The sequence below is a fragment of the Terrapene carolina genome, unplaced genomic scaffold (genome assembly GCF_002925995.2).
Source record: "Terrapene carolina triunguis isolate 2854851 unplaced genomic scaffold, T_m_triunguis-2.0 Scaffold69, whole genome shotgun sequence".
In the NCBI taxonomy this organism is placed as follows: domain Eukaryota; kingdom Metazoa; phylum Chordata; order Testudines; family Emydidae; genus Terrapene; species Terrapene triunguis.
This window is the reverse complement of record NW_020664420.1, coordinates 33600176-33626555: the sequence shown is the minus strand read 5'-3', so window position 1 is coordinate 33626555 and position 26380 is coordinate 33600176. Positions and strand designations below refer to the sequence as shown.

The window sequence follows — 26380 nt, the reverse complement described above, 5'->3', positions numbered from 1 at the left end:
CCCCAGCCTTCTGTCCTGCACCCCCTCCCCCAGCCCTCTGCTCTGACCCCTGAAACACACCCCCCCAGGTCTGGGGTCCCGGCCACAGGCCCTACTCAGCCCGCTGCCGACCTAGGTGAACAGAACCCCAGGCTGGCAGCGAGCTGAGCAGGCTGGTGGCGTAAGATCAGCATTTTAATTTAATTTTAAATGACGCTTCTTAAACATTTTGAAAACCTTGTTTACTTTACATACAATAGTTTAGTTATATAATATAGACTTATAGAAAGAGACCTTCTAAAAATGTTAAAATGTATTACCGGCACGCAAAACCTTAAATTAGAGTGAATAAATGAAGACTCAGGCACACCACTTCTGAAAGGTTGCCGACCCCTGACATAGACCTTCCTAGCTGATGATTCCGTTACTGTCATTTACAATAAGGCTCCTTTACACCACTCTGGCAAGGTAAAGGAGCCTTAATTGACTAAGAATGGGAACAATTAACTAACAATAGGAACATTAGCAGCCTGCCTGCTTAGTTGTTACATTTCTGCTCTGCCTCAGGGACAGAGTCTGTTTCACACAGCTTTACACCTCCAAGCCTGGAATGCAGCAACAGCAAGTGACAGGGACAGAGTGAGTCTCTCTCACTTATAGATTCATAGATTCATAGATTCTAGGACTGGAAGGGACCTCGAGAGGTCCCACATGGCAGGACCAAATACTGTCTAGACCATCCCTGATAGACATTTATCTAACCTACTCTTAAATATCTCCAGAGATGAAGATTCCATAACCTCCCTAGGCAATTTATTCCAGTGTTTAACCACCCTGACAGTTAGGAACTTTTTCCTAATGTCCAACCTAGACCTCCCTTGCTGCAGTTTAAGCCCATTGCTTCTTGTTCTATCCTCAGAGGCTAAGGTGAACAAGTTTTCTCCCTCCTCCTTATGACACCCTTTTAGATACCTGAAAACTGCTATCATGTCCCCTCTCAGTCTTCTCTTTTCCAAACTAAACAAACCCAATTCTTTCAGCCTTCCTTCATAGGTCATGTTCTCAAGACCTTTAATCATTCTTGTTGCTCTTCTCTGGACCCTTTCCAATTTCTCCACATCTTTCTTGAAATGCGGTGCCCAAAACTGGACACAATACTACAGCTGAGGCCTAACCAGAGCAGAGTAGAGCGGAAGAATGACTTCTCGTGTCTTGCTCACAACACACCTGTTAATACATCCCAGAATCATGTTTGCTTTTTTTGCAACAGCATCACACTGTTGACTCATATTTAGCTTGTGGTCCACTATAACCCCTAGATCCCTTTCTGCCGTACTCCTTCCTAGACAGTCTCTTCCCATTCTGTATGTGTGAAACTGATTTTTTCTTCCTAAGTGGAGCACTTTGCATTTGTCTTTGTTAAACTTCGTCCTGTTTAACTCAGACCATTTCTCCAATTTGTCCAGATCATTTTGAATTATGACCCTGTCCTCCAAAGCAGTTGCAATCCCTCCCAGTTTGGTATCATCCGCAAACTTAATAAGCGTACTTTCTATGCCAATATCTAAGTCGTTAATGAAGATATTGAACAGAGCCGGTCCCAAAACAGACCCCTGCGGAACCCCACTCGTTATGCCTTTCCAGCAGGATTGGGAACCATTAATAACAACTCTCTGAGTACGGTTATCCAGCCAGTTATGCACCCACCTTATAGTAGCCCCATCTAAATTGTATTTGCCTAGTTTATCGATAAGAATATCATGCGAGACCGTATCAAATGCCTTACTAAAGTCTAGATATACCACATCCACAGCTTCTCCCTTATCCACAAGACTCGTTATCCTATCGAAGAAAGCTATCAGATTGGTTTGACATGATTTGTTCTTTACAAATCCATGCTGGCTGTTCCCTATCACCTTACCACCTTCCAAGTGTTTGCAGATGATTTCCTTAATTACTTGCTCCATTATCTTCCCTGGCACAGAAGTTAAACTAACTGGTCTGTAGTTTCCTGGGTTGTTTTTATTTCCCTTTTTATAGATGGGCACTATATTTGCCCTTTTCCAGTCTTCTGGAATCTCTCCCGTCTCCCATGATTTTCCAAAGATAATAGCTAGAGGCTCAGATACCTCCTCTATTAGCTCCTTGAGTATTCTAGGATGCATTTCATCAGGCCCTGGTGACTTGCAGGCATCTAACTTTTCTAAGTGATTTTTAACTTGTTCTTTTTTTATTTTATCTGCTAAACCTACCCCCTTTCCCATTAGCATTCACTATGTTAGGCATTTCTTCAGACTTCTCGGTGAAGACCGAAACAAAGAAGTCATTAAGCATCTCTGCCATTTCCAAGTTTCCTGTTACTGTTTCTCCCTCTTCACTAAGCAGTGGGCCTACCCTGTCTTTGGTCTTCCTCTTGCTTCTAATGTATTGATAAAAAGTCTTCTTGTTTCCCTTTATTCCCGTAGCTAGTTTGAGCTCATTTTGTGCCTTTGCCTTTCTAATCTTGCCCCTGCATTCCTGTGTTGTTTGCCTATATTCATCCTTTGTAATCTGTCCTAGTTTCCATTTTTTATATGAGTCCTTTTTATTTTTTAGATCATGCAAGATCTCGTGGTTAAGCCAAGGTGGTCTTTTGCCACATTTTCTATCTTTCCTAACCAGCGGAATAGCTTGCTTTTGGGCCCTTAATAGTGTCCCTTTGAAAAACTGCCAACTCTCCTCAGTTGTTTTTCCCCTCAGTCTTGATTCCCATGGGACCTTACCTATCAGCTCTCTGAGCTTACCAAAATCCGCCTTCCTGAAATCCATTGTCTCTATTTTGCTGTTCTCCCTTCTACCCTTCCTTAGAATTGCAAACTCTATGATTTCATGATCACTTTCTCCCAAGCTGCCTTCTACTTTCAAATTCTCAACGAGTTCCTCCCTATTTGTTAAAATCAAGTCTAGAACAGCTTCCCCCCTAGTAGCTTTTTCAACCTTCTGAAATAAAAAGTTGTCTGCAATGCAGTCCAAGAATTTGTTGGATAGTCTGTGCCCCGCTGTGTTATTTTCCCAACATATATCCAGATAGTTGAAGTCCCCCATCACCACCAAATCTTGGGCTTTGGATGATTTTGTTAGTTGTTTAAAAAAAGCCTCATCCACCTCTTCCACCTGGTTAGGTGGCCTGTAGTAGACTCCTAGCATGACATCACCCTTGTTTTTTACCCCTTTTAGCCTAACCCAGAGACTCTCAACACTTCCATCTCCTATGTCCATCTCTTCCTCAGTCCAAGTGTGTACATTTTTAATATATAAGGCAACACCTCCTCCCTTTTTCCCCGTCTATCCTTCCTGAGCAAGCTGTATCCATCCACACCAACATTCCAATCATGTGTATTATCCCACCAAGTTTCAGTGACGCCAACAATGTCATAATTGTATTTATTTATTAGCACTTCCAGTTCTTCCTGCTTATTACCCATACTTCTCGCATTTGTATATAGGCATCTAAGATACTGGTTTGATCTTTCCTCCCAGTTTTGTCCTGACCCTCCTTTCTCTCTGCCAATATAGCCCACACTCCCTCTTGTTTCCGACCCATCTCCCAGGTCTCCATGTTCCCCACTTACCTGCGGGCTTTGCTCACCTGTCCCCGTCGAACCTAGTTTAAAGCCCTCCTCACTAGGTTAGCCAGTCTGTGTCCAAATAGGGTCTTTCCCCTCCTCGAAAGGTGAACGCCATCTCTGCCTAGCAGTCCTTCCTTAAGGACTAGCATGCAGACAGGTGCCCAGCCCCACCCGCTTAACATCTCTCCACGGATGCATGCCCAGCCTACCTCCTCCCCCTCCCCCCCTGTGGTGATCTGCTCTCTGCTGCCGGCTGCTCCCAGAAGTCGTGCCCAGGCTGCCGAGGAAGGGGTGTGTGTTCCCCGCAGATTTCTTGGCTCCCCCATGTTTCTGTGGGGGAGCCAAGAAATCTGCAGAAGGTATGAATTATGCACCCCTGCAGGGGCGCAGAATTCCCCCAGGAGTAGCTAGCTTGCTAAAAATAGGAGCGTGGCCATGGTGGTATGGGTGGTGGCTCGGGCTAGCTGCTCAAGTACAAGCCTGTCTGAGACCCTAGAAATGAACTCAGAAGGCCAACCCTACCTGCTGTGGCTGCACTGCTGTTTTAGTGTGCTTGCTGGATCAGAGCTGGCATATGTATGTCTACCTGCGCTGGGAATTACACCTCCCAGTTGCAGTGTTAGATATACTCAAAAGGAGTGAATGATTGGAGGAGAGAGAGAACGAGTCATTTTAAAGGAAATAAGGTGGTAAACAGAGAACAGGGAATCAAAGTTTGAAAGACAAGATAAGAAGAGAGAAATGTTGAGTGAAGACAAGATCAAAAGAACAGTTAAGGTAATTGATGGACAGATTGGTCGAGAGCTGGAGAACATGAAGGAGAGGAAATGAGAGGCAGATAAACTAGATTGTTAATGTGGAATTTGACAGCCCCAAGGATAAGGGTGGTGGGTTAGTATCAGAGAAAATAGCCAGGTATCCAAGTCAGAGAATAGGGAAGGAAAGAAAACAGCTGGATAGATGTGGAAAAAGTGAGGTTTGAGTGGGTGGAGGGAGGTGGGATATCAGCAGTCACATCTTGCTGAGGGCAAGGAGGGAATGAGAGAGAGAGAACATGTATTGATGAGTTTCTTGGAGATGGAACTTAAAACAGCTAATGCACACCCAGTTTTGAAATAGCTAATGCCACTAGGATGTGCTTGGGGTATTAGCTGAAGCTGTGGGACTCCTCTTCACTCTATACTCAGGGTAGACAAATGGTCTACTTACCTATGCTGCCTCTTTGGGTATGGCTACACTGCAATTAAAAACCTGCTTCTGACTTGAGCTCGTGGGGCTCAGGCTAAGGGACGGTTTAACTGTGGTGTAGACATCTGGGCTCGGGCTGGAGCCCGGGCTCTATGACTCTGTACGGTGGGAGGGTCCCAGAGCACAGGCTGCAGCCTGAGCTGGAATGTCTACAACACAATTAAACAGCCCCTCAGCCCAAGCCCCATGATCCCGAGTCAACTGGCAGAGGCCAGCCGTGTGTGTTTAATTGCACTGTAGACATACCGTTTGATGGGCTAGCAATGTTGATCCATTGTCCCTAACAGTCCTCCTAGAGACATTTTCCTGAATTTTAGCAAGTTGTCCTCAATTCTTCAGAAGCAGTGGGACTATATTCCTGTTCCTCCTAATCCCATCTGCATGATGGGTCCTTAACTCTGGTACTGAGAGGTTCCCTAGAGTGCCCTAAATTATGGAAATCCGTTTCTCATCCAAGGGGAGCGTATAGGTATGGCACTGCAAAAAGCAGTTAATTTAAGCTGGTTGGAGGCATGTTCGAATAATGACAGGGGAATGGAGTTACAAATGGCATAGAAGACTCCAACCTAAAAGAATAGGGGCATGCATATCACAGCCCAAACCACATCTAGCACCAGCTACGACCAACTGGCACTTGGGTCTCCAATAAACCTGTTCCTTGCAGTCCATGATGGATGGGTTAGTACCTAATTATGAATGAAAGAACATGTCCTCCATCACGGGGAGGGCTGAAAGACCATATCAAACCTATGGGTGATATTTGAAGTCCTGTTACCAGGATCACTGGCTCAACAATATGTGATGGTTTAAATGATCCATGTGTGAAAGAGAAACTCCGCTAAGAGACAATTGGCCCCTAAGATCAGCCCAACCACTGAGAGTCCATGAGGCCAGGAATTCCAGTGTTCCACTTAGCCCAAGCAATAGTTTCTTGCCCTGTTGCATATAGAATAATCACTTCACCTTAAAGAGGCACTGAATTAACTGGAAAAATCATATAAAACAATCATTAAATAACACTATATTCATTTCTATATTTCTTTTGGAGTTTAAGAAATGGTGATTTCCTTTATTATGTCTTGTGTCTACCTCATGTTATATTGCAGTTGTAAAAACTCACAATTTATGTTAACATAAAAAAAACTTCATTGGGACTTTAGCTTTAATGATTAATTGTCCAAATAGACTTAAATGTCCTAAACATGAGGCTAGAAAAACAATTCTGGTTTCTGTGATGTGAAATAAGATTAATACCTTGTGATATGTGGAAAATATAGTTTAAACTTTAGAATTATAAGATACTAAAATCATTAGTCTTACATTAAAATATTAAAGGAAAGGGAATGCAGTAACATTTCACAGATCTTAACAAAAGCATAAGTAGAGTTGAATAAATGGAGGTGGAAAGAAAGGTTATAGTAACATTCAGGGCAACATGAATGCCGGTTTCATATTTCCAAAGGAAATCTAAGCACAGAAGTGTGCTTCATGATTAAAGGCAAAGCTTACTTCTCTGACCCACAGTGCTGATGATCACTATTGCATATTCACACTCCCTTGTGCATCACCTTCACTGACTTTACTAGGTGTTCCACTTGTGAGATATGTGCAGGCTAGTTATCCACAATGCAGATCTGGGAGGATAATTTTGCCCTATGTCATTAAGATGTGAATGAGAGTTTGCCATTGCCCTGTTGCAAAGTTTATGTTTCTGAGCTGACTATAATTTTTTTCAGTGAATCAGACTTGATTGTATTTTAAAGTGCTTCATAAGTAGCACAACACAGAATTATGCTCAATTAGGTGACCACTATTTATATATATATAGTGGTCACCTAATAGAGCATTAAAAAGAAGCATTGTTCAACTATGTTTGTGTTCATTTACTTTAAAATTTCAGAGAAAAACTATGTTAAGAGAGTTGAAGTTGAGAATACCTATAGTAATTTAAGGGAAAATATTAGAGATATTGTATCAGAGGGGTAGCCATGTTAGTCTGGATCTGTAAAAAGCGACAAAGAGTCCCGTGGCACCTTATAGACTAACAGACGTATTGGAGCATAAGCTTTCGTGGGTGAATACTCACTTCGTCAGATGCATGCAATCTTATGCTCCAATACGTCTGTTAGTCTAAGAGATGTTGTAATTAACCCCAAAACGTGCATTACAAACCCAGGAAATTCCCAGTGAAGGTAAAACTTAAAATAAATACAAATATATTAAAGCATGAAAATGCAGAGTGAAGGCACCCCAAACAACCTTAACTCTGCTCTGAAGTGACACCATGCAACATCCCTAGAATTATGATTAATGTATATCAATGTTTGTTGTAACAAATTAAATTAATATGATTTTTAAGACCATATTAGATTTTTTCTTCTCTTCATAATGTCAGAAGTGAAAAATTCAACTCAGCCTTAACTATGGAGCCATTATTGGCACCTTCACAGTATAATCTGGAAATACATGAGGATAGTAAAAATGTTGAATATCAGACAAAAGGATATATGCAGGTTCAAATATTACATATTACTAAGTAGAAAACTAGAAATGACTTTGTAGGTATTTGCTTCTGGATCATAAGACATCAACAAATAAAATATAAGAAAATTAATATTACGTAGTGTTATGTTTGAATGTAATGAATATGTTACATATGCATTTTATTTTGAGAGTAAGGTTTTATTGTGGTATACAGTGAAGAGTATAAGTTAAGTTGACCAAGAGGCATGTATTACATCAAATTCACATGGATAGCTGTCATTAATTCTACATAAATATAATGGGGAGGACACTGTCTACTCTAAATCATGATATGGAGAGTATGTTAAAAACCAAGTGCTGACAATATATTGCTGTAAACGAATAAAAAATGAAGATGGATCCTGCTCCAAAGAGATTACCATTTATAACATCACACCAGTTTACAAATAATTATTCTATTAGCTGGCATAAAAATAATGTATAAACTAGTGGTTCTCAACCAGGGGTATGCGTACACCTGGGGGTATGCAGAGGTCTCCCAGGCGGTACATCAACTCATCTAGATATTTGCCTAGTTTTACAACAGGCTGCGTAAAAAAACACTAACTAAGTCAGTACAAACTAACATTTCATTCAGAGAATGATTTGTTTATATTGCTCTATATACTAACTATACACTGAAATGTAAGTATAATATTTATATTCCAATTGCTTTATTTTATAATTATATGATAAAAATGAGAAAGTAAGCAATTTTTCAGGAATAGTGTGCTGTGACATTTCTGTATTTTTGTCTGATTTTCTAAGCAAGTAGTTTTTACGTGAGGTGAAACTTGAGGTACACAACACAAATCAGACTCCTGAAAGGGGTACAGTAGTCTGGAAAGGTTGAGAACCACTGATATAAACAACCTTGCCGGATATGGTCATAGAGGTCTTGTTGACTGAGCTGACAGGTAGAAGAGATCCTAGTACTCCATACTGGTGTTTTTGTGCAAGTTCACACTTTTTTCTAATTGGAACAGATTATTGATTAATGATTATTCATTCCCCTTTTTCTCCCTCCCTCTCCTTGCAAATTTTTCATTGTCACTATGAAAAGACATAATTTAGAGTCCTATTTACATTTTAAAATAATAATAATTTTGATTTTAGTAATCCCTTGATTTTTTTTCAACTTAGTCCTCAAGTAGAATTCAGTTATCCTAAATAATGTTAATATGATATTTCTCAGTTATAGAAAGTATGTTATATTTTTGAAATCTTTAATTATTCTGTTTGTACAATACTGGAACAAGCACAATGTATTTTAAAACCTTACAGTGAAGAATGATGCGACAGAAAGTTTATGAAAAACAAAGTGTAACTTGTTTAATACAAACAATGATGTTAATAATAATGAGTTGACAGTGTTTTACATCCAGATTGCTTAAGAACAAAGAGTGAATTAGATTAAAGATTCTCTTTAGTTGTCTTGAATCTGTATCTAATTTGAAAACATCTGTTCTTCTTTTACTGTCCTCTCCATATTCCCCCCATAAAATGCACCAGTGGTGCTGATTGTACAGTGGAACTTTTTGATAGCAGTACCTGTTGGAGCACTCTTGTGCCCCCATCCCTTCCCCTCACTGCTCCTGAAGATTCTGAAGATGAGGCTATAAAAGGGAGCATGTCTTGGCCACATCAGTTCCTTTCAACTGCCGTAGGTGCCGGATCAAGAACTGTATTTGGGCCTTTGGCCCAGATTCTTAGCTTGAATAATGTCTATTACTTTTGCAAGGTAGATTTTAGCTTTTAGTGTTGGGTTTTATTTCTTTTTATTTATTTATTTATTTTAATTTTTCTGAGTATTTATTTGAAGTTAAGACTTTAGTTCTGCTATTGGGATCTGACGGTGGATTGGAAGTTCAAGACGCTGAGTATTTAAGAAATTTGCCTCCTGCCCAGCAGTCTTTCCAGCTTTAGATGTTCATACAAGATGCCTAGCCTGCCTCAGGAAGGGACACTCCCTCAGGGTGCTCAATCTGCAGTACTTTTACCTGAGAGCACAGAAAGAGTAGCAAAATAGACTTCAAGCTCTACTGCTGCATCAGGCTGTGAAACCAAGCCCTCCAGAACTGGTACATCTCCTGATCCATGAGTGAACATAGATTAGCTTCAGCCTTTGATACTTCCAGAGAGAGCCAGCAGCAGACACTTCTGCAGAAGGGACTGTCACAGTTTTGGGGGTAACTGCACCTTTGACCCTCCTCCGCCCCGGCCTGCTCAAGGAATGCACCCTTAGGTCTTAAGCCTCTAGACATCACCTCTCTCTGGGCCAGAATCCAGGTCCCTCTTCCTTCTGACTGAGTTTTTAGGCTGCATCCCTCTTTTTCTTTACTGTGATTAAAGTCCAGCACCTGATATTTGCTTTCTATCCAAGGGCTATGTGCAATGTATGCCTGTGGTTACAAGAAACGAAACAGCTCTTTCAAAGCAGAGAACATTTATTTTAGGATAAAAGCAATACAGAGAAAACATAGGAAACAATATAAGTCTAAACACTTATTTAAGCTTCCAGTGGCCTCCCATCAGTCCTATGGAGACCCTGGTAGATTCCAGTCCTCATCCTGCACAGTTTGGCCTCCCCTTGGACAAAAGACACACTTTTGGAAGAAGAGGCGCCTCGGGTGCCTGAAGAATACCAACAAATGAACCCTCAACTGGAAGAGTAAAACCTGTCCAGGTGAGAGTGTAGGGATTACAACTGTGTGTTCCCCATCAGAGGGTGCAGTATTATTTCATGAAGTAGTTAAGAGAATGGCAACTACTTTGAAAATCCTCTCTGTGATAGTAGAGGAGACTTCTCATCATCTTCAACATTCTTGACTCTCCATCCCAGGACAGAATTACACTGCCAGTTTTAGATGGGCTCTGGCAGCCAGCAAAAGCAATAATACGGTTCACTTCCACTTCTGTTCAGGCAGCGTTGAAAAAGGTAGCTGCCAATTACTGCATGAGGGTTTTTCCTTCTTTTTTCACAGTCATCCAGTTCTGAACTTGCATTTGGCTGAAGCTGCATCCCACATGTCTTAGGGTGGCTTGACGTAGTCTACACCTTCTGATAAAGAAAGCAAGAAAATGGACATTTTAGGGAAAAAAAAGTATTTTAACCTGAAACATTGGGTGTAAGAATGTCAGATTACCAGACTGTAGTTGCATGCAACCAATACTGTCTTTGGGAAAAGATGGTGGTATTTGCAAAATCCATCTCAGAGGTTCCAAGAAAATTAGCCAATGCCCTCATGTCTAAAGATTGTTGCAAAACACAGTCTAAGAGTAACGTTTGATTCCTTGGATGTTTCTCCTAGAAGCCATCTCTCTCAGGAATCCATCTTGTAGTAGATCATATGGACTACCTTCAGAGAGAAACACTAAAGTGGAGGAGTTTCCCTTTAAAGTGGATGGTGTATTTAGCAGTAAAATGAGGTTCTGAAGAAGTGACAGTCACTAGATCTGCACCCAGATCTTTGTGAGTATATCAGCAACCTAGGAGAAGGACTAGGTAGCTGTGTTCAGGTATCAGTGACAACAATATGCATCTTCATCTTCTTAGTCTTTATTTTCTCAGAGATCCTCTACCATCAACAACATTCTGCTGAATAACATTGGCAGCAAAGGAGGAAAGTGTTTAAGCCTCAAGTAAAAGGCAAACACATCTCAGTGTCAACATCTGTGCTGGACCTTCATCCTCAGGTTTGACATAAGGTCTGAGACCTGCAAGCCAAATCTGGACTATTCTTTACCCCATTTGGTGACTGCTTGTGTTGTTTCTGCAACTGGAGTGCTATAACTATGGGTAGATAGATATTAGAAATAATTCACACCAGATACCCCATCCAATCTGACTCCCCCTCTCCTCCCAACCTTCACCCCATCCCTATTCTCACGAGGGCCTGTTAAAATGGGAGGTTCCCTGTCTTGTGGCGGCAGGGGTAATAGAAGTGGAGCTGAAGGAATTCGGAGGAAAGGGTTTCTGTTCAAGGTACTTTCTAATCCCAAAAAAGGATGGAGGTCTTTGACCTACATTAGACCTGAGAGAATTCAATTCCTTCATCAGTAAGTTCTGTTTTCATGGTGAATTTGGCATGTATATAAAACATTTCCTCTCAACACAAGATTGGTTTGAGCTCTTAACCTGAAGAGCATATATTGCAATCAGATTGCAAATATCTCTGTTTCCTAGTAGGGAAAGATCATTTTCAATTCAAAGTCTTTCCCTTTGGCTTTTCTCCTGCCCCAGAGTTTTTACAAAATGCCTCTTGGCAGTGTTAGTGCATTTACAAAGCCAAGGGATTCACATATATGTAGATGCTAGATCACTGGCTAATCAAAACATTGTCAGAACAAAATCTATCAGAAGTCATATCCTACAAACATTCCCTTTTCAAGAAGCTGGGACGAAAGATAAATTGGGAGAAGTCAAGCATACTACCCACTCAAAAGATCCCCTTCACAGGGGCAATTTGGTCTCTCAATAAGTCAGGCACTTTCTGCCATTATGAGGACTCAGCTAGTCATAGCTTTATTGCATAGTTCACATGTCAAAGAATCATATTTTTTCTCAGATTAATGGGCCTCAAAACCTTCAAAAAATGAAAGGAGTGGCTTTCAATGCTCCAGCTTTATCAGCAACAATCACATCAGATGTTTCCAACCTAAGTTGGGGAGGACATTTAGACAAATTGACAGTTTGTGGCCAATGGATTTTCCAGGAAAAGAAATTGCACATCAGGCTGCTACAGATAAAAGCAATACATTGGGCTCTGAAATCATTTCTGCCTATCATCATCATAAGATAATTTAGGTCTTTATGGACAATACAATGTCAATGTATTATATAAACAAGGAGGAAGAGTTCATTACACGTAGCTGTGTAAGGAAGCAATGTCTCTGTGGGAATGGTAAATTAAATACAAGACCTACCTGTAGTTTTACACCTAGTAGTGAAAGAAAACAGCCTTGCAAACCGCCTGAGCAGGGATACAACAGAACTCCATGAATGGTCTTTCAAGCTGTCAGTGATACAAGAGAACATCAGTGCATGAGGTTGTCCAGAGGTAGACATTTTGTGACAAAGGAAAACACAAAGGTGTCCCAGATGTTGCTGAAGAGCAGGAAGAGACAGTCAATCCATCTGTCACCATGCCCCAGTCGGTCACAGCTGAGAATACCAGATTCAGGACAAACTGCTGAAAAATAGGGCAGATTCACCCCAAACTGGTAGTTATTCTATCATTAGATTATACCAAGCCAGTAACAAAAGTAAACTTCTGCCTCACCATACTGGTTAACAAGAAGTCAAAAATGCACTTTCCTTAGACATTCCAGCCCTTATCTCAGCTCCCAGACACTGGACTCTATGATGAGTAGTTATTGAAAACCAGTTTCATTACATATAGGGTCCTTCTAATCTCAAGAGATCAGCCACATAGCCAGGTCAATATATAATTCAGATTTTACCCAATAATCACTTTGCCGCCCATCCTTTAGTAATTAAAAACTAAAGATTAATAAAAGAAAAGAAGAGAGTTAAAATGGTTAACAGATCATATACATACAATAATTGCAATGTTCTTATATCAGGTTTGGTAGCAGTGATGTTATAGACTGCTGGCTTGCGAAGTTTCTCTAGTAACTTCCAAAAGATTGGGAGATTATCAGTCCATAGTTCAGTATGTTCCTTTTAGTTGTAAATCCACAGTCCAGAGAATCAGAGCACTAAAGAGGCAAAACGGAATCGTCCCAGGGGTATTTTATATCGAGCCATGTGCCTGTAAATTTTTTGTTTCAAACAAAGCTCACAGTCCAGTTTGTGGAAAGTTACTGGCACAAGATGGAGTCCACGGTCACATGAGCATATCACATGTCCTTACAAGGCTGGATGACTCACGGGGGTAGCCATTGGCCCCTTGGAGGCTGAGGCATTTGCAGGAATTGATATCTGGGCAGAATGAGTTTCTTCTATGGCCCATTGTTAGAGTGATGTATCCTTAATGGACCATCAAACTTGAATAGTTCATTCACAATGGGCTGGCTAGACTGGATGTAAACTAGCTTGTCGGTGTTACCCCAGGAATAAACCGATCTGAAATATAGATATATAGCCAATATTCATAACTTCAGATACAAAGATGATACATGCATATAAACAGGATACTCTTATTTAGCAAATCGTAACTTTTCCATTGATACCTTACATGACATGCTTTTTACATTGGCAACATTAATGATATACATGGTCATATTTCAATCGTATAGCATCATACCATCTGACACATTCGGGATAAATTGTGTATGAGGTCTTCTATATTTCTTCCCTCCATTTCCTCTCAATCAGAGGGTAATAAGGAAGATAAAACAGGACAGAGCCAAAGTAATCATAGTTGCTCTGGCAAGGCCAAGGCAACTGTGGCTCCCGGACCACCTTCAGCTATCCAAAGGAGTTTTCCAATCTCTCCCTCTCACTCCTGATCTGTTGACTCAGCAGAATGGAAAAGTTTATCATACAGACTCATATTTCCTACACCTGATGACTTGAGATATAGGATTCTATCAGGATTATTAAAATGTGGTTCACAGGGGTACAGCAGGTTTTTCTTAGCTCTAGAAAATGATTAATTAAGCATTAATTAAGGTTTGATAAGCAGCTATATCAGTGTATCACTCACTTATCGAAAACAAATCTATATCCACACATGAGACAGTTGAAAGATTTATGAAAGGGCTAATTAATATCTAGCCACCATTCAAGGGCCCTCCACTGACATGAGACCTTAACATAGTCCTTATGCAGTTCATGAAGCCTCCCTTTTAGCCAATGGGAGAATGTTCTTCATTTCATCTTTCAGTTAAAACAGCTTTCATCATAGCTACAACATCAGCAAGAAGAGTGAATGCCCTGTGAAACCCTCATGGCTGACCTGCCATTTACTGTATTCCGTAAAGATAAGGTTATGCTACATCGCCATCCCGAGTTCCTACCTAAAGTAGTGACTGAATTTCACATTAATCAGACAATTAACCTGCCAGTGTTTCTAAGACCCCATGCACATGCAGATGAAAATACGTTACAGAGTTTAGATGCTAAGGGGGCTTTAGTGTATTATCTTAATAGGACGGAACAATTCAGAAAATCTCCAGATTTACTCATATCTTATGGTAATAACAAAAGAGGTCAAGCAATTGGTTCTCAAATATCAAAGTGGGCTAGACTGTGTATAGAGGATGGCTGCTTATTGGCATCTGTTCCTATTCCTGAAGGGATTAGGTCCCATTCCACGAAGGCCAAGGCAACATCAGTGGTATAGCTTAGATGCATTCCACTTAGCAAAACTGTGTAGAGATGTAATGTGGAGCATATTCACGCTCCCCATGTACCTTCACCTTTTCCTAAGTCCTAATTACAGTATCAGAATTTTGGGAAGTGGTAGAAGAAACTAAGGTGGTCAGAGTGCTATACCCCTTTTATAACCTTGCTCTCAGAACATTCAGGAACACTGAGGGAAAGAGCAGGGGGGCGTACAAGAGTGCGCCAGCAGGCAATACTATCAAAAGTTTCTACCATCAGAGCTGCCCAGTCGCTGTATCCCATGGGTGTGACTATACAGAGTACGTCTCAAAGAATTCCAGATACAGGTGAGTAACCATAATTTACAGTATTACAGAAAATCTTCAAACTGCATGCATAAATTACATTTATGTACACTGTGATGAATTAATTTACAGAATTTTCACAATACTTAAGTGCTTGTATAACTCAGGAGCAGAGCCGAGAGAAGTGATTGTGATTAGCATTACATTTTTAAAAAAGAGTGAAAATAAAAGTGCATTTTCCTCTTTCAGAATGTTGTTTTTGCCTAAAAATGTAAAAAGTGCTACCACTAAGAACTAAGCCAGAATAAATACACCATGTCTGAGAGATAACTTGTTTAACATGTTCTGATTTTGCTTTGAATATTTTCTCACAGTAGGGATGGGAAGGTTGTATTTTAGAGTTATGAATATTTCACTTTCCCTAACCATCATTCTGTCTCTTCCCATGAGTAATGAAATCTGCTATTTCAAATGGCTCGTGAGATATCATGATCTTTTGTCACTTGATCCAGAACTGAATATAACAAGCCCATGATCTTGAACGATATTTGCATGGAAAAGAGAAATTCCTTCGTGATAGATGAATATTTAAGAAAATTTGCCATACCCCAAACTGACTCCAGCTCACTCAAAGACAGACAGGGGAGATGCTTTTTTAAAAACTATACAATTACTTAAATAGAGCGCCTTTTTGTATGTTATCTTTAATTATTATGATTAAGTTATGTCATATCAGTCACAGTGCTGACAAACTGAATATTTCACTAACGTGTTATATGTAAAATGCAATAGTTATTTAATTTTAAAGGTTAATTTTATGTATAAAGTTAAACATTTGCTCTTAAATAGTCTGTTAAAGCAGAGTTCTTATGGATTTAGCTTTTAGTTTTAGTTTGGTGATGATTTAGCTGTTCTACATTATGCTGGCCGCATACAGCTCCAACGAGCTGTTCCAACCTCCAAGGATCCTTGGGTACACCCCTTTTTCTGTGACCATGTGAACTATGTTGGATGTTAAGAAGGGGGTGATCCTGCACCACCCAAGGATTCTCCTTCACGAGTAGAATTCTGAGGAGGCTGTTTCTGCTGAGTCTAAGACTGTTTTGCATTTGAGGACCACCACAAAGCAGACTTAGAACAGCAGAGGATCAAGGCCACTGTATAAATGGATCAATATAGGGAGCAGAGGTTATTTAGTAGTTAGGCTGCCTAAGTTCTATTCTGGATTGTCATTGACTCACTGTGTGATCTTGGCAATATCACCCAGCCTCTCTGTGTCTGTGTTTACCGATCTGAGTGCAAGAGCAGGTATTGACCTGTAGTTCTTAGTTGGGCCAAACTCCCAAATAAGGACTGAAGTATGAGTCCCTTTTGTTTATCTCACAGGTCTATTGTGAGACTTACGCAATGTAGTAAAATGCTTTGATATCTTTGTATGAAACAGCAAAATTGCATAGTATTCTGAGTGTACAGAGTTTAATCTGAATTAATCATACATATCTTGTTTCAGTCCTCCTACACTAACTGAGCATGGCCTTCCAGTTCCAAACTTTATTTTTTTCTGGTACCATAGGAATGTAATGGGACACATTTTTCTTCTGTTTTGGACAGTTTTGGTATGAACCATGATGGAATTGGAAATTCTTGTGGGACCAAAGGTCATGAAGCAGCAAAACTTATGGCAGCTCACATTACAGCAAACACCAACCCCTTCTCCTGGTCAGCCTGTAGCCGGGACTACATCACCAGCTTTTTAGAGTAAGTAATCTCTGGAGAGAGATAATGAATTGCTCCAAAATTTCATACTCATCGGAATAAATAATTGGTGGAGATACAGTGATTTACACTAATTCACATTCTGTAGAATGAGTAAATATATGGTGACTTACTGCTGACTTGTACATCATAGGTAATTTCTTTGTGTTGTGGAAAGTGCTTCCCCTTCCCATCCCTCTTTTTGAACTGTTCTGTTTATAGTCTGCTGGTCATATTTAACTATGGATGGGGAATAGAGGTGAGAGGGCTTTTTTTTTTAAGGTTAGTGATAAGGATTGTTTTGTTAAATGCATAGTGATGTCAGGCTTAGATTTCTGTTTTGTTTATCTGAGTACTGGCCAAGGTCTGATTAAAATACCATATTGTTTTGGAAAACAGAGTATTTAACAAGTTTCAAAGTTTGTCCTAGTAAAACAAACAAACAAACAAACACACAAACAAACAAACAAACGAAAAACAACTAGTGATTGAACCCTGAAGGAGGTAGAAATTTCACCATAGTGAGATCAATGGCTGTCTCTTTGAATGATACATGGTAGTTCTTAAAAGAGTCTTGAAACTATTCTGCAGTTCCCCTGTATGAATATTAAAAAATTTTATGGCGGAATCCTGAGAAGTTCTGGGCCCTGCCACTCTAACTAGCTGTTGCATAATTTATTTCAGAAAATGCAACTCAATGGAACTTGTCATTGCTACATTTTCTCTGAGTGTATTTAAATCAGTTGAGTTCAGTTGAATTATTTGCATAAGAACTACTCACACAAATCAAAGTTGCAAGCTCTTACACTATGAGTCAGATCCTTAGGTATGGTTTGAGATGCGCATAGTGCAAAACCCAAGAGTTGGGAGAGCAGAAGCAACTTTTCCACTCCCCCAATCCCAAGGATGGCCAGGGCCAATTTGGCCTCTAGTGCAATTTACAACACCCGCCAGGGCTGTTAGTAGTGGAAGTGGCCACCAGTGGGACATTCCATTGCCCTGTGATTCCTAGAGCACAGGATAATCTGGCCAACCCCGCTCAGACATCCTATGTATGGGGGGCCAGGAGCAGGAAGTGTAAAGTTATATATACTGGTCCTCCAACAACTGGGGATTTCTACTGCAGGAAACAAGGATGGGGGCAGAAGAGTGGCTCTTAATTACCTTTCTGCTCTGCTGATCTTGGGATTGACCTAAGCAGTGCAAAGCAGCCTGAAGAGGGCATCGAGGATAGATCCCTATAATCTGTCAAATTTGATTGTCCTCATCCTCCATGCCTTTTGTTTTCTTCTGTGGAATGCCCTTACATTTTGTGAAAGTAGGTAGGTTCATAAGACAGGATGACATACCCTTAGACATTAGAATCTTACAATAGTATCGATGATTTTTATCTAGAATTATATTTTGCCCTTTTGGCTACATAAGGATTTTACTTCTATTTTTTGAAAGAATTATTAATATATGTTAAGTGCTAACAATGTGCTCAGTGCTGTATATGATATAAAATGAAGAGGGGTCCTCTGCCAAAGATTTTACAGTGTAGAAGACAGACAAAGAGGCAAATTGGATGAAACTATAGTAAAGAACAGAGTAATCAAACACATAGATGAATACGATTTGTTGGGGGAAGAGTCAACGTGGTTTTTGTAAAGGGAAATCAGGCATCACCAATCTACTAGAATTCTTTGAGGGGGTCAACAAGCATGTGGACAAGGGTGATTCATTGGATATAATGTACTTAGATTTTTCAGAAAGCCCTTGACAAGGTCCCCAAAGGCTCGTAAGCAAAGTAAGCTGTCATGGGATAAAAAGGAAGGTCCTCTCATGACCAGGAACTGGTTAAAAGATAGGAAACAAAGGGTAGGAATAAATGGTCAGTTTTCAGAATGGAGGTGTCCCTCAGGGGTCTGTACTGGGACCAGTACTGTTCAACATATTCATAAATAATTTGGAAAAAGGGGCAAACAGTGAGGTGGCAAAATTTGCGGATGATACAAAACTACTTAAGATAATTAAGTCCAAAGTAGACTGCAAAGAGTGACAAAGTGATCTCATAAAACTGGGTGACTGGACAACAAAATGGCAGATGAAATTCAATGTTGATAAATGCAAAGTAATGCACATAAAAAACATAATCGCAGCTATACGTATAAAATGATGGGGTCTAAATTAGCTGTTACCACTCAAGAAAGAGATCTTGGAGTCATTGTGGATAGTTCTCACACACTCTACGTGCAGCAGTAGTCAAAAATGCAGATCTGGTCGCTCCATCTCAAAAAAGATATATTGGAATTGGAAAAGCTACAGAAAGGCTACAGACTTTAGCAAAGCTTTTGATAAGATCTCCCACAATATTCTTGCCAGCAAATTAAAAAAGTATGGATTGGATGAATAGACTATAAGGTGGATAGAAATCTGGCTAGATTGTTGGGTTCAACGGGTAGTGATCAGTGGCTTGATGTCTAATTGGCAGCCGGTATCAAGCGGGTGTGCCCCAGGGGTTAGTTTTGTTCAACATCTTTATTAATGATCTGGATGATGGGATTAATTGCACCCTCAGCAAGTTTGCAGATGACACTAAGCTAGGGGGAGAGGTAGATACACTGAAGGGTAGGGATAGGGTCCAGAGTGACCTAGATAAAGTGGAGGATTGGGCCAAAAGAGATCTGATGAGGTTCAACAAAGACAAATGCAGAGTACTGCACTTAGGAAGGAAGAATCCCATGCACCGCTACAGGCTGGGGACGACTGGCTAAGCAGCAGTTCTGCAGAAAAGGACCTGGGGATAACAGTGGACGAGAAGCTGGATATGAGTCAGCAGTGTGCCCTTGTTGCCAAGAAGGCCAACGGCATATTGGGCTGTATTAGTAGGAGCATTGCCAGCAGATCGAGGGAAGTGATTATTCCCCTCTACTCTGCACTGGTGAGGCCACACCTGGAGTATTGCATCCAGTTTTGGTCCCCCCACTACAGAAGGGATGTGGACAAATTGGAGAGAGTCCAGCTGAGGGCAACGAAAATTATTAGGGGGCTGAGGCACATGACTTATGAAGAGAGGCTGAGGGAACTGGGGTTATTTAGTCTATAGAAGAGAAGAGTGAGGGGAGATTTGATAGCAGCCTTCAACTACCTGAAGGGGGGTTCCAAAGAGGATGGAGCTCGGCTGTTCTCAGTGGTGGCAGATGACTGAACAAGGAGTAATGATCTCAAGTTGTAGAGGGGGAGGTCTAGGTTGGATATTAGGAAACACTATTTCACTAGGAGGGTGGTGAAGCACTGGAATGGGTTACCTAGGGAGGTGGTGGAATCTCCATCCTTAGAGGTTTTTAAGGCCCAGCTTGACAAAGCCCTGGCTGGGATGATTTAGTGGGTGCTTTGAGCAGGGGATTGGACTAGATGACCTCCTGAGGTCTCTTCCAACTCTAATCTTCTATGATTCTATGATTCTAGGGGCAACAAATATGTTTAGGGGTATGGAACAACTTCCGTGTGAGGAGATATTAATAAGACTGGGACTTTTCAGCTTGGAAAAGAGATGACTAAGGGGGGGATAAGATAGAGGTCTATAAAATCATGACTGGTCTAGAGAAAGTAAATAAGGAAATGTTAGTCACTCCTTCTCATAACATAAGTACTAGGAGTCACCAAATGAAATTTATATGCTGCAGATTTAAAACAAACAAAATGAAGTATTTCTTCACACAACACATAGTCAACTTGTGGACCTCTTGGCCAGAGGGTGTTGTGAAGGCCAAGATTATAACAGGTTTCAAAAAGGAACTAGATAAGTTCATGGAGGATAGGTCCATCAATGGCTATTATCCAGGATGGGCAGGGATGCAAAACCATGCTCTAAAGTGTCCCTAGCCTCTGTTTGCTGAAAGCTGGGAACAGGCAACAGGGAATGGATCACTTGGTGATTACCTGTTCTGCTCATTCTCTCTGAAGCATCTGGCATTGTCCACTGTTGGAAGACAGGATATTGGGCCATTGGTCTGACCCAGTATGGCTGTTTTTATGTTCTTATGTGATAATATATATATTTGGGAAGGACTTTTTTTAGGGGACAAGCAGTGGCTTAGCTAATTCAGTGCCATCAGCACTAGCACACTGTTCAGCCAGGGAACAAACACATTTGTGATTTTGATTTCTGGGAACACAATCAATTTTCCAATGCAACAAACAAATGAATTTATTGAACACTATCTTGGAGCTATATATCATGGATTCACAAAAGTTAAAAATAGAAAAGACCTACCAGACCAACCAATTTGTATAAATCCCTGTCAATCAGTTCAAGACTGTACACCCTATAGTACATTTCTATTGTATTGTCACTTCTAGGTTTAACTGTGCCATGTAATAGTCCACGTCTTCATTTGGGACACTGTTCCACAGCCAAACAGATCTCACTGTCTGGAAGGTCTTTTGTGATATTTAGCCTAAATTAAAGTCTTCGGTGTTTGTTTTGTAGGGCCTTTTGCTTGTTTACTTTTACTATATTCATTCCACTACATGTAGTATTATCTTAGACTTTTTGTTGCACTCTTCTGGAAATCCAGTTGATCCATATCATTCTGGAAATGAGTTGTTGACGAATGAACACAGTATTAGACATGTAGTCATTCCAGAAACATGGCAGGGGCTGACTCTTAGTTATGGGCTTGATGTAAGAACACTAGGTGAAATTTTATGGCCTGTGTTATACAGGAGGTCAGAATAGATGGTAATTATAGTCTCTTGTGGCCTTAAAATCTATGAATCTGCTTCCTTGTCTCATGACATAATGCCTCTGTGTATGCATCCCAATGATGCAGTGGTCTTTTTAACTTGTTACTGTATCATATTGCAAACTCTCTGACTACTAGCACCTCCTTCACTCTTTTTCACTCCATGGACTTAATTCACCAATACATGCTCCAGTTTTATGCCAGTGGACTGGAATTAAAATCAGTTATACTGACATTAAACTGGATGATCACTATGGTGAATCAGATCTCATATTGCTAATCTCTTTTGCTTTCTTTGCATTAATTCTCTATTGTCACTTGTGTTTGTAACTCCTGCCAGATTATATCATCTGTGAATTTCATTAATATCCTAAGCACTTTTTAGACCATTAAAAAACATATTAAATGATACTAGAACTATCATAGATCAGCAAAGTAGCTACTAAACACATCAGCTCCCCTAGTGCATAGCTCCCCTTCCTTTTTGATATTTCCATATGTTTCTAGTCCATGTTAGTGTTCTTTTTTCAAGGCAAATTGGAGGATTGGGCCAAAAGAAACCTGATGAGGTTCAACAAGGACAAGTGTGCACTTAGGACGGAAGAATCCTATGCACTGCTACAGACTAGGGACCGAATGGCTAGGTAGCAGTTCTGCAGAAAAGGACCTAGGGGTCACAGTGGATGAGAAGCTGGATATGAGTCAACAGTGTGCTCTTGTTGCCAAGAAGGCTAATGGCATTTTGGGCTGTATAAGTAGGGGCATTGCCAGCAGATTGAGGGACGTGGTCGTTCCCCTTTATGCGACATTGGTGAGGCCTCATCTGGAGTACTGTGTCCAGTTTTGGGCCCCACACTACAAGAAGGATGTGGAAATACTGGAAAGAGTCCAGCGGAGGGCAACAAAAATGATTAGGGGTCTGGAGCACATGACTTATGAGGAGAGGCTGAGGGAACTGGGATTGTTTAGTCTCCAGAAGAGAAGAATGAGGGGGGATTTGATAGCTGCTTTCAACTACCTGAGGGGGGGTTCCAAAGAGGATGGAGCTCGGCTGTTCTCAGTGGTGGCAGATGACAGAACAAGGAGCAATGGTCTCAAGTTGCAGTGGGGGAGGTCTAGGTTGGATATTAGGAAACACTATTTCACTAGGAGGGTGGTGAAGCACTGGAATGCTTTACCTAGGGAGGTGGTGGAATCTCCTTCCTTGGAGGTTTTTAAGGCCCGGCTTGACAAAGCCCTGGCTGGGATGATTTAGTTGGGAATTGGTCCTGCTTTGAGCAGGGGGTTGGACTAGATGACCTCCTGAGGTCCCTTCCAACCCTGATATTCTATGATTCTATGATTAATTATTTGATTGTGAGACATTGTATTAAATAGTTTATTAAGATCCAAATATATTATATCTACCACTTTCCCTTCATCCACCAATTTTAAAATTCTATCTTAAAAACTAATTAGGTTTTCTGGCAAGAGCTGTTCATTGTATTTTCATGATGATTTTTGCTTATGGTTCCAATATCCTCTAAATGCTTCCTGGTTTTTCCTCATAATATTTGTTCCATTATTTTACTGGGAATAGACCTTAGAATTATGGGACAGTATTGACCAGGATCAGTCTTCTTTCTTTTCTTGAAGATAAGTGGTTCATTTGTTTTTCTCCAGTCTATGAGTACTATATATCCCAATTTTTTATGCTTTTAAAAAAAAATGATTGTCGGTGGAATGGTAAGGGACATGCTGGTGCAAGCACCTCTTGCATGAAATATGGCTCCAGTCTGACAAGGGCCTTTGTTTCTTCCCTCCCTCCTGCTTCCTTCCCCCACCCTTCTCAATGAGGCAGGAGCAGCCTTAACAGCAGAGGCTTATCCACTGGAGTATTCATACTCCATCAGAGAACAGGAACCAGGAAGTACAGGGACTACTCAGACAGCAGCAGCCCAGATAATTGGCTCCCAACTTGCTCCTGACTTGCAGAACACTGCATCCAGAGAAGAAAAGCTGCTCCAGCTCCTCTGTCAGCTCCTTTAGAGTCCATCAAACTGATCCCTGAAAGCTGCCAGACTGTAGCTGGAGGGGCAGTGCCTACAGTAGATGCTCACCAAGCTTGGAAAGATGATAGCAACTAGCTTCTCTCAGGGGCAGGAAGGAGACTGGGGACAAAGAACCAGTGTCACTTTTATGTTCCCCCAAGAGTAGGGAGGAGTGAACAAAGGAAAGGAAAGAACTGGGCAAACCCAGTTAGGATGCCTGTGGTCCCTTCCCTCCTCAGGCTGAAGCACTATGGAACAGAAGCCTGTTCATTGCCACTAGGGGTGGGGCCTTGTCTTCAGCTTCCTCCTCTTGTTCCTCCAGGCCTGGGTCCCCACTGTTCCTTCCAGAAACTATAGTCCGGATCATAGAGTTTTGCACTGCGCCTTTTGCACAAAGAATGAGACAAAAGGACAAGCACAGCTCCCCTCATTACAGAGGGGAAATTGCCAAGCACTAGCCACTGACTACCACTTGGAAGATGTCAGCTCAACCAGACACTGCTCAGCAAGATTCCACACAAGTTGGAGGATGACATTTAGTGCACTGAATGAAGTACACCGCATGTTGTGATAGGCATGTGTAGGACTCGTGGATCTTGAAAAGTGTTTTATGGGGGTTATTGATCATTGTAGCATTGGAGATATGTCTGCAGGTTTTCTATCGGTTGTTCTGACAGGGTCTGGTGCCGCTTTGAGTTGGTGTGTCCTGGTCTGTGGGAAGTTTGCTTCTGATATTGAGCTTGGAGAGGCTGGGGGTTGTTTGAAGGCCAGAAGAGGGGATTCAGAAAAGATTGTTGTAATAATAATAATCTTTCCTGAACTCCCTCTTCTGGCCTTCAAATGGTAAAGTTGATATAATGCAATTGGGTTTACCCAAAGGTAGATCATGCCAGACTAATCTGATTTCTTTCTTTGAGAAAATAACTGATTTTTTGGATAAGGGAAGTGAAGTAGATCTAATATACTTGGACTTCAGTAAAGCATTTGAAGACAACTGGTTATGCTGAATGGTGAACTATTGGACTGGAAGAAGGCTATTAGTGGAGTTCCTCAAGGATTGGTTTTGGGATCAATCCTATTCAATATTTTTATTAATGAGATTGGCACAAAAAATGGGAGTGCGCTAACGAAATTTGCTAGTGATACAAAGTTGAGGGTCATTGTCAATACAGAGGAGGACTGGAATATTATACAGGAAGATCTGGATCACCCTGAAGACTAAAGTGACAGAAAAGGGATGAAATTCAATAGTACAAAGTGCAAGGTCATGCAATTAGGGTCTAATAATAAGACATTCTGCTACAAGTTGGGGGATCATCAGTTGGAAGAGACAGAAGATGAGAGAGACCTGGGTGTGTGGATTGATCACAGGATGACTATGAGCCACCAATCTGATGTGGCTGCAAAAAAAACCTATTACAATTCTAGGATGTATCAAGTAAAGCATTTCCAGTAGAGATAGACAAATATTAATGCTATTGTACAAGTCAACTGGTAAGACCTCATCTGGAATACTATGTACAGTTCTTGTCATTCATGTTCGAGAAAGATTAATTCAAACTGGAACAGGTACAGAGAAGAGCTAATAGAATGATAGGGGAATGGATGACCTATCTTATGAGAGGACACTCTTAGAGATTGGCTTGGTTAGCTATCAAAAAGAAGGCTGCTATCTATAAATGGATCAGGAAGGTAAAACCAGGGAAGTGAAGAGCTAAAGGACAATGTTGGCACAAGAACAAATGGGTATAAACTGGCCATGAACAAATTCAGGCTGAAAATTAGAAGGTTTCTAACCACCAGACAAATGAGATTCTGGAACAGCCTCCCAATAGGAGTTCTGGTGGCAAATAACTTAATTATTTTTGAGAGAGTTGGACAAATTTATGAGTGTGATTATATGATAGGGTTGCTTGTGATGGTAAGGCTTAGCAGCCCCGGGGCTCACTTACAAGTTTATATCTTGAGTTCCTAAAACCTTATGCTTCAGCCTTCACTCAGCCACTACCTGCAGGGTTTAGGAAAAGAGTCTTTCCTCTCCCCGCAAATGTATTCTGGAGTGTTTCTTTTTGGTCTCCTTCTTCTGAAGCATCAGAGATGGCCATGGCTGGAGATGGGACACTGGATGCAGTGGGCCAGTGCTCTGAGGAGGCACTGCACATTCTCTCTCTCAGGTGCTTGGCTGCCTGGCTTTTGCTCACATGTGCCGGGTCTAACTGATCAGCACCATCTGTGGGATCAGGAAGGAATTTTTCCCTGATCAGTGACTTTGGTTTTTGTTGTTGTTGTTTATTTTTTGGTTTTGCCTTCTTCTGCAGCATGTAGATGCAAGTCACTTGCCAGGATTATCTGGGTATATCTCACTTAATAATTTCCCTCCATTGCAGGGGCCTTGAGCATTGGTGCACATTGGTCCCTCCTATTCTCTGCCTGTGGTATATAATAGTCTAGTCTCCTGTGGGCTGTAATACGTTGGTCTGATTTTGGTTGTTGGGTTTAGTGTGTGGGTGCTGGGTGATGTTGGTGGCCTGTGATATACAGGAGGTCAGACTAGATGATCTGGTGGTCGCTGTCAGACCATAAAATCTATGACTCTGGGTGCAATAGGTATTGTCTATCAACCCTGCGTCAGAGAACAGATTGACAATGAATAGGGCACCCCAGACAGGAAAACAGCCCTTAGCATAGCATTAAAAGCTTGTCCTTCGAGTGACTGTCCATATACATATTCCACTTATAGTATGCATGTGCCCATATGCCCAAGAGCAGAGTCTTTTGGCCAGCAGAGTCAGTTGTTGTGACTGTGCATGCGTGCTCAGTGTCCTTGTGCCACAAGCAGGGCCGGCTTTAGCAAGAGCGGGGCCCGATTCCTGGGGGCGGGGCTTGCTGCAAGCCCCGCCCCCAGGAATCG

The 26380-nt window shown here is 41.1% G+C and overlaps 1 protein-coding gene across 1 annotated transcript in view; it reads left to right on the top strand.

Annotated features, from left to right (window-relative positions):
* The window catches only part of ADAMTS6 (ADAM metallopeptidase with thrombospondin type 1 motif 6), a 183747-nt gene that overhangs the window by 10434 nt on the left and 146933 nt on the right, over positions 1 to 26380 (top strand). The window contains exon 3 of the mRNA XM_029910903.1: positions 16566 to 16712. Within this exon, the coding sequence (XP_029766763.1) occupies positions 16566 to 16712 (147 nt within the window). The remainder of the gene's footprint in view (positions 1 to 16565; positions 16713 to 26380) is intronic.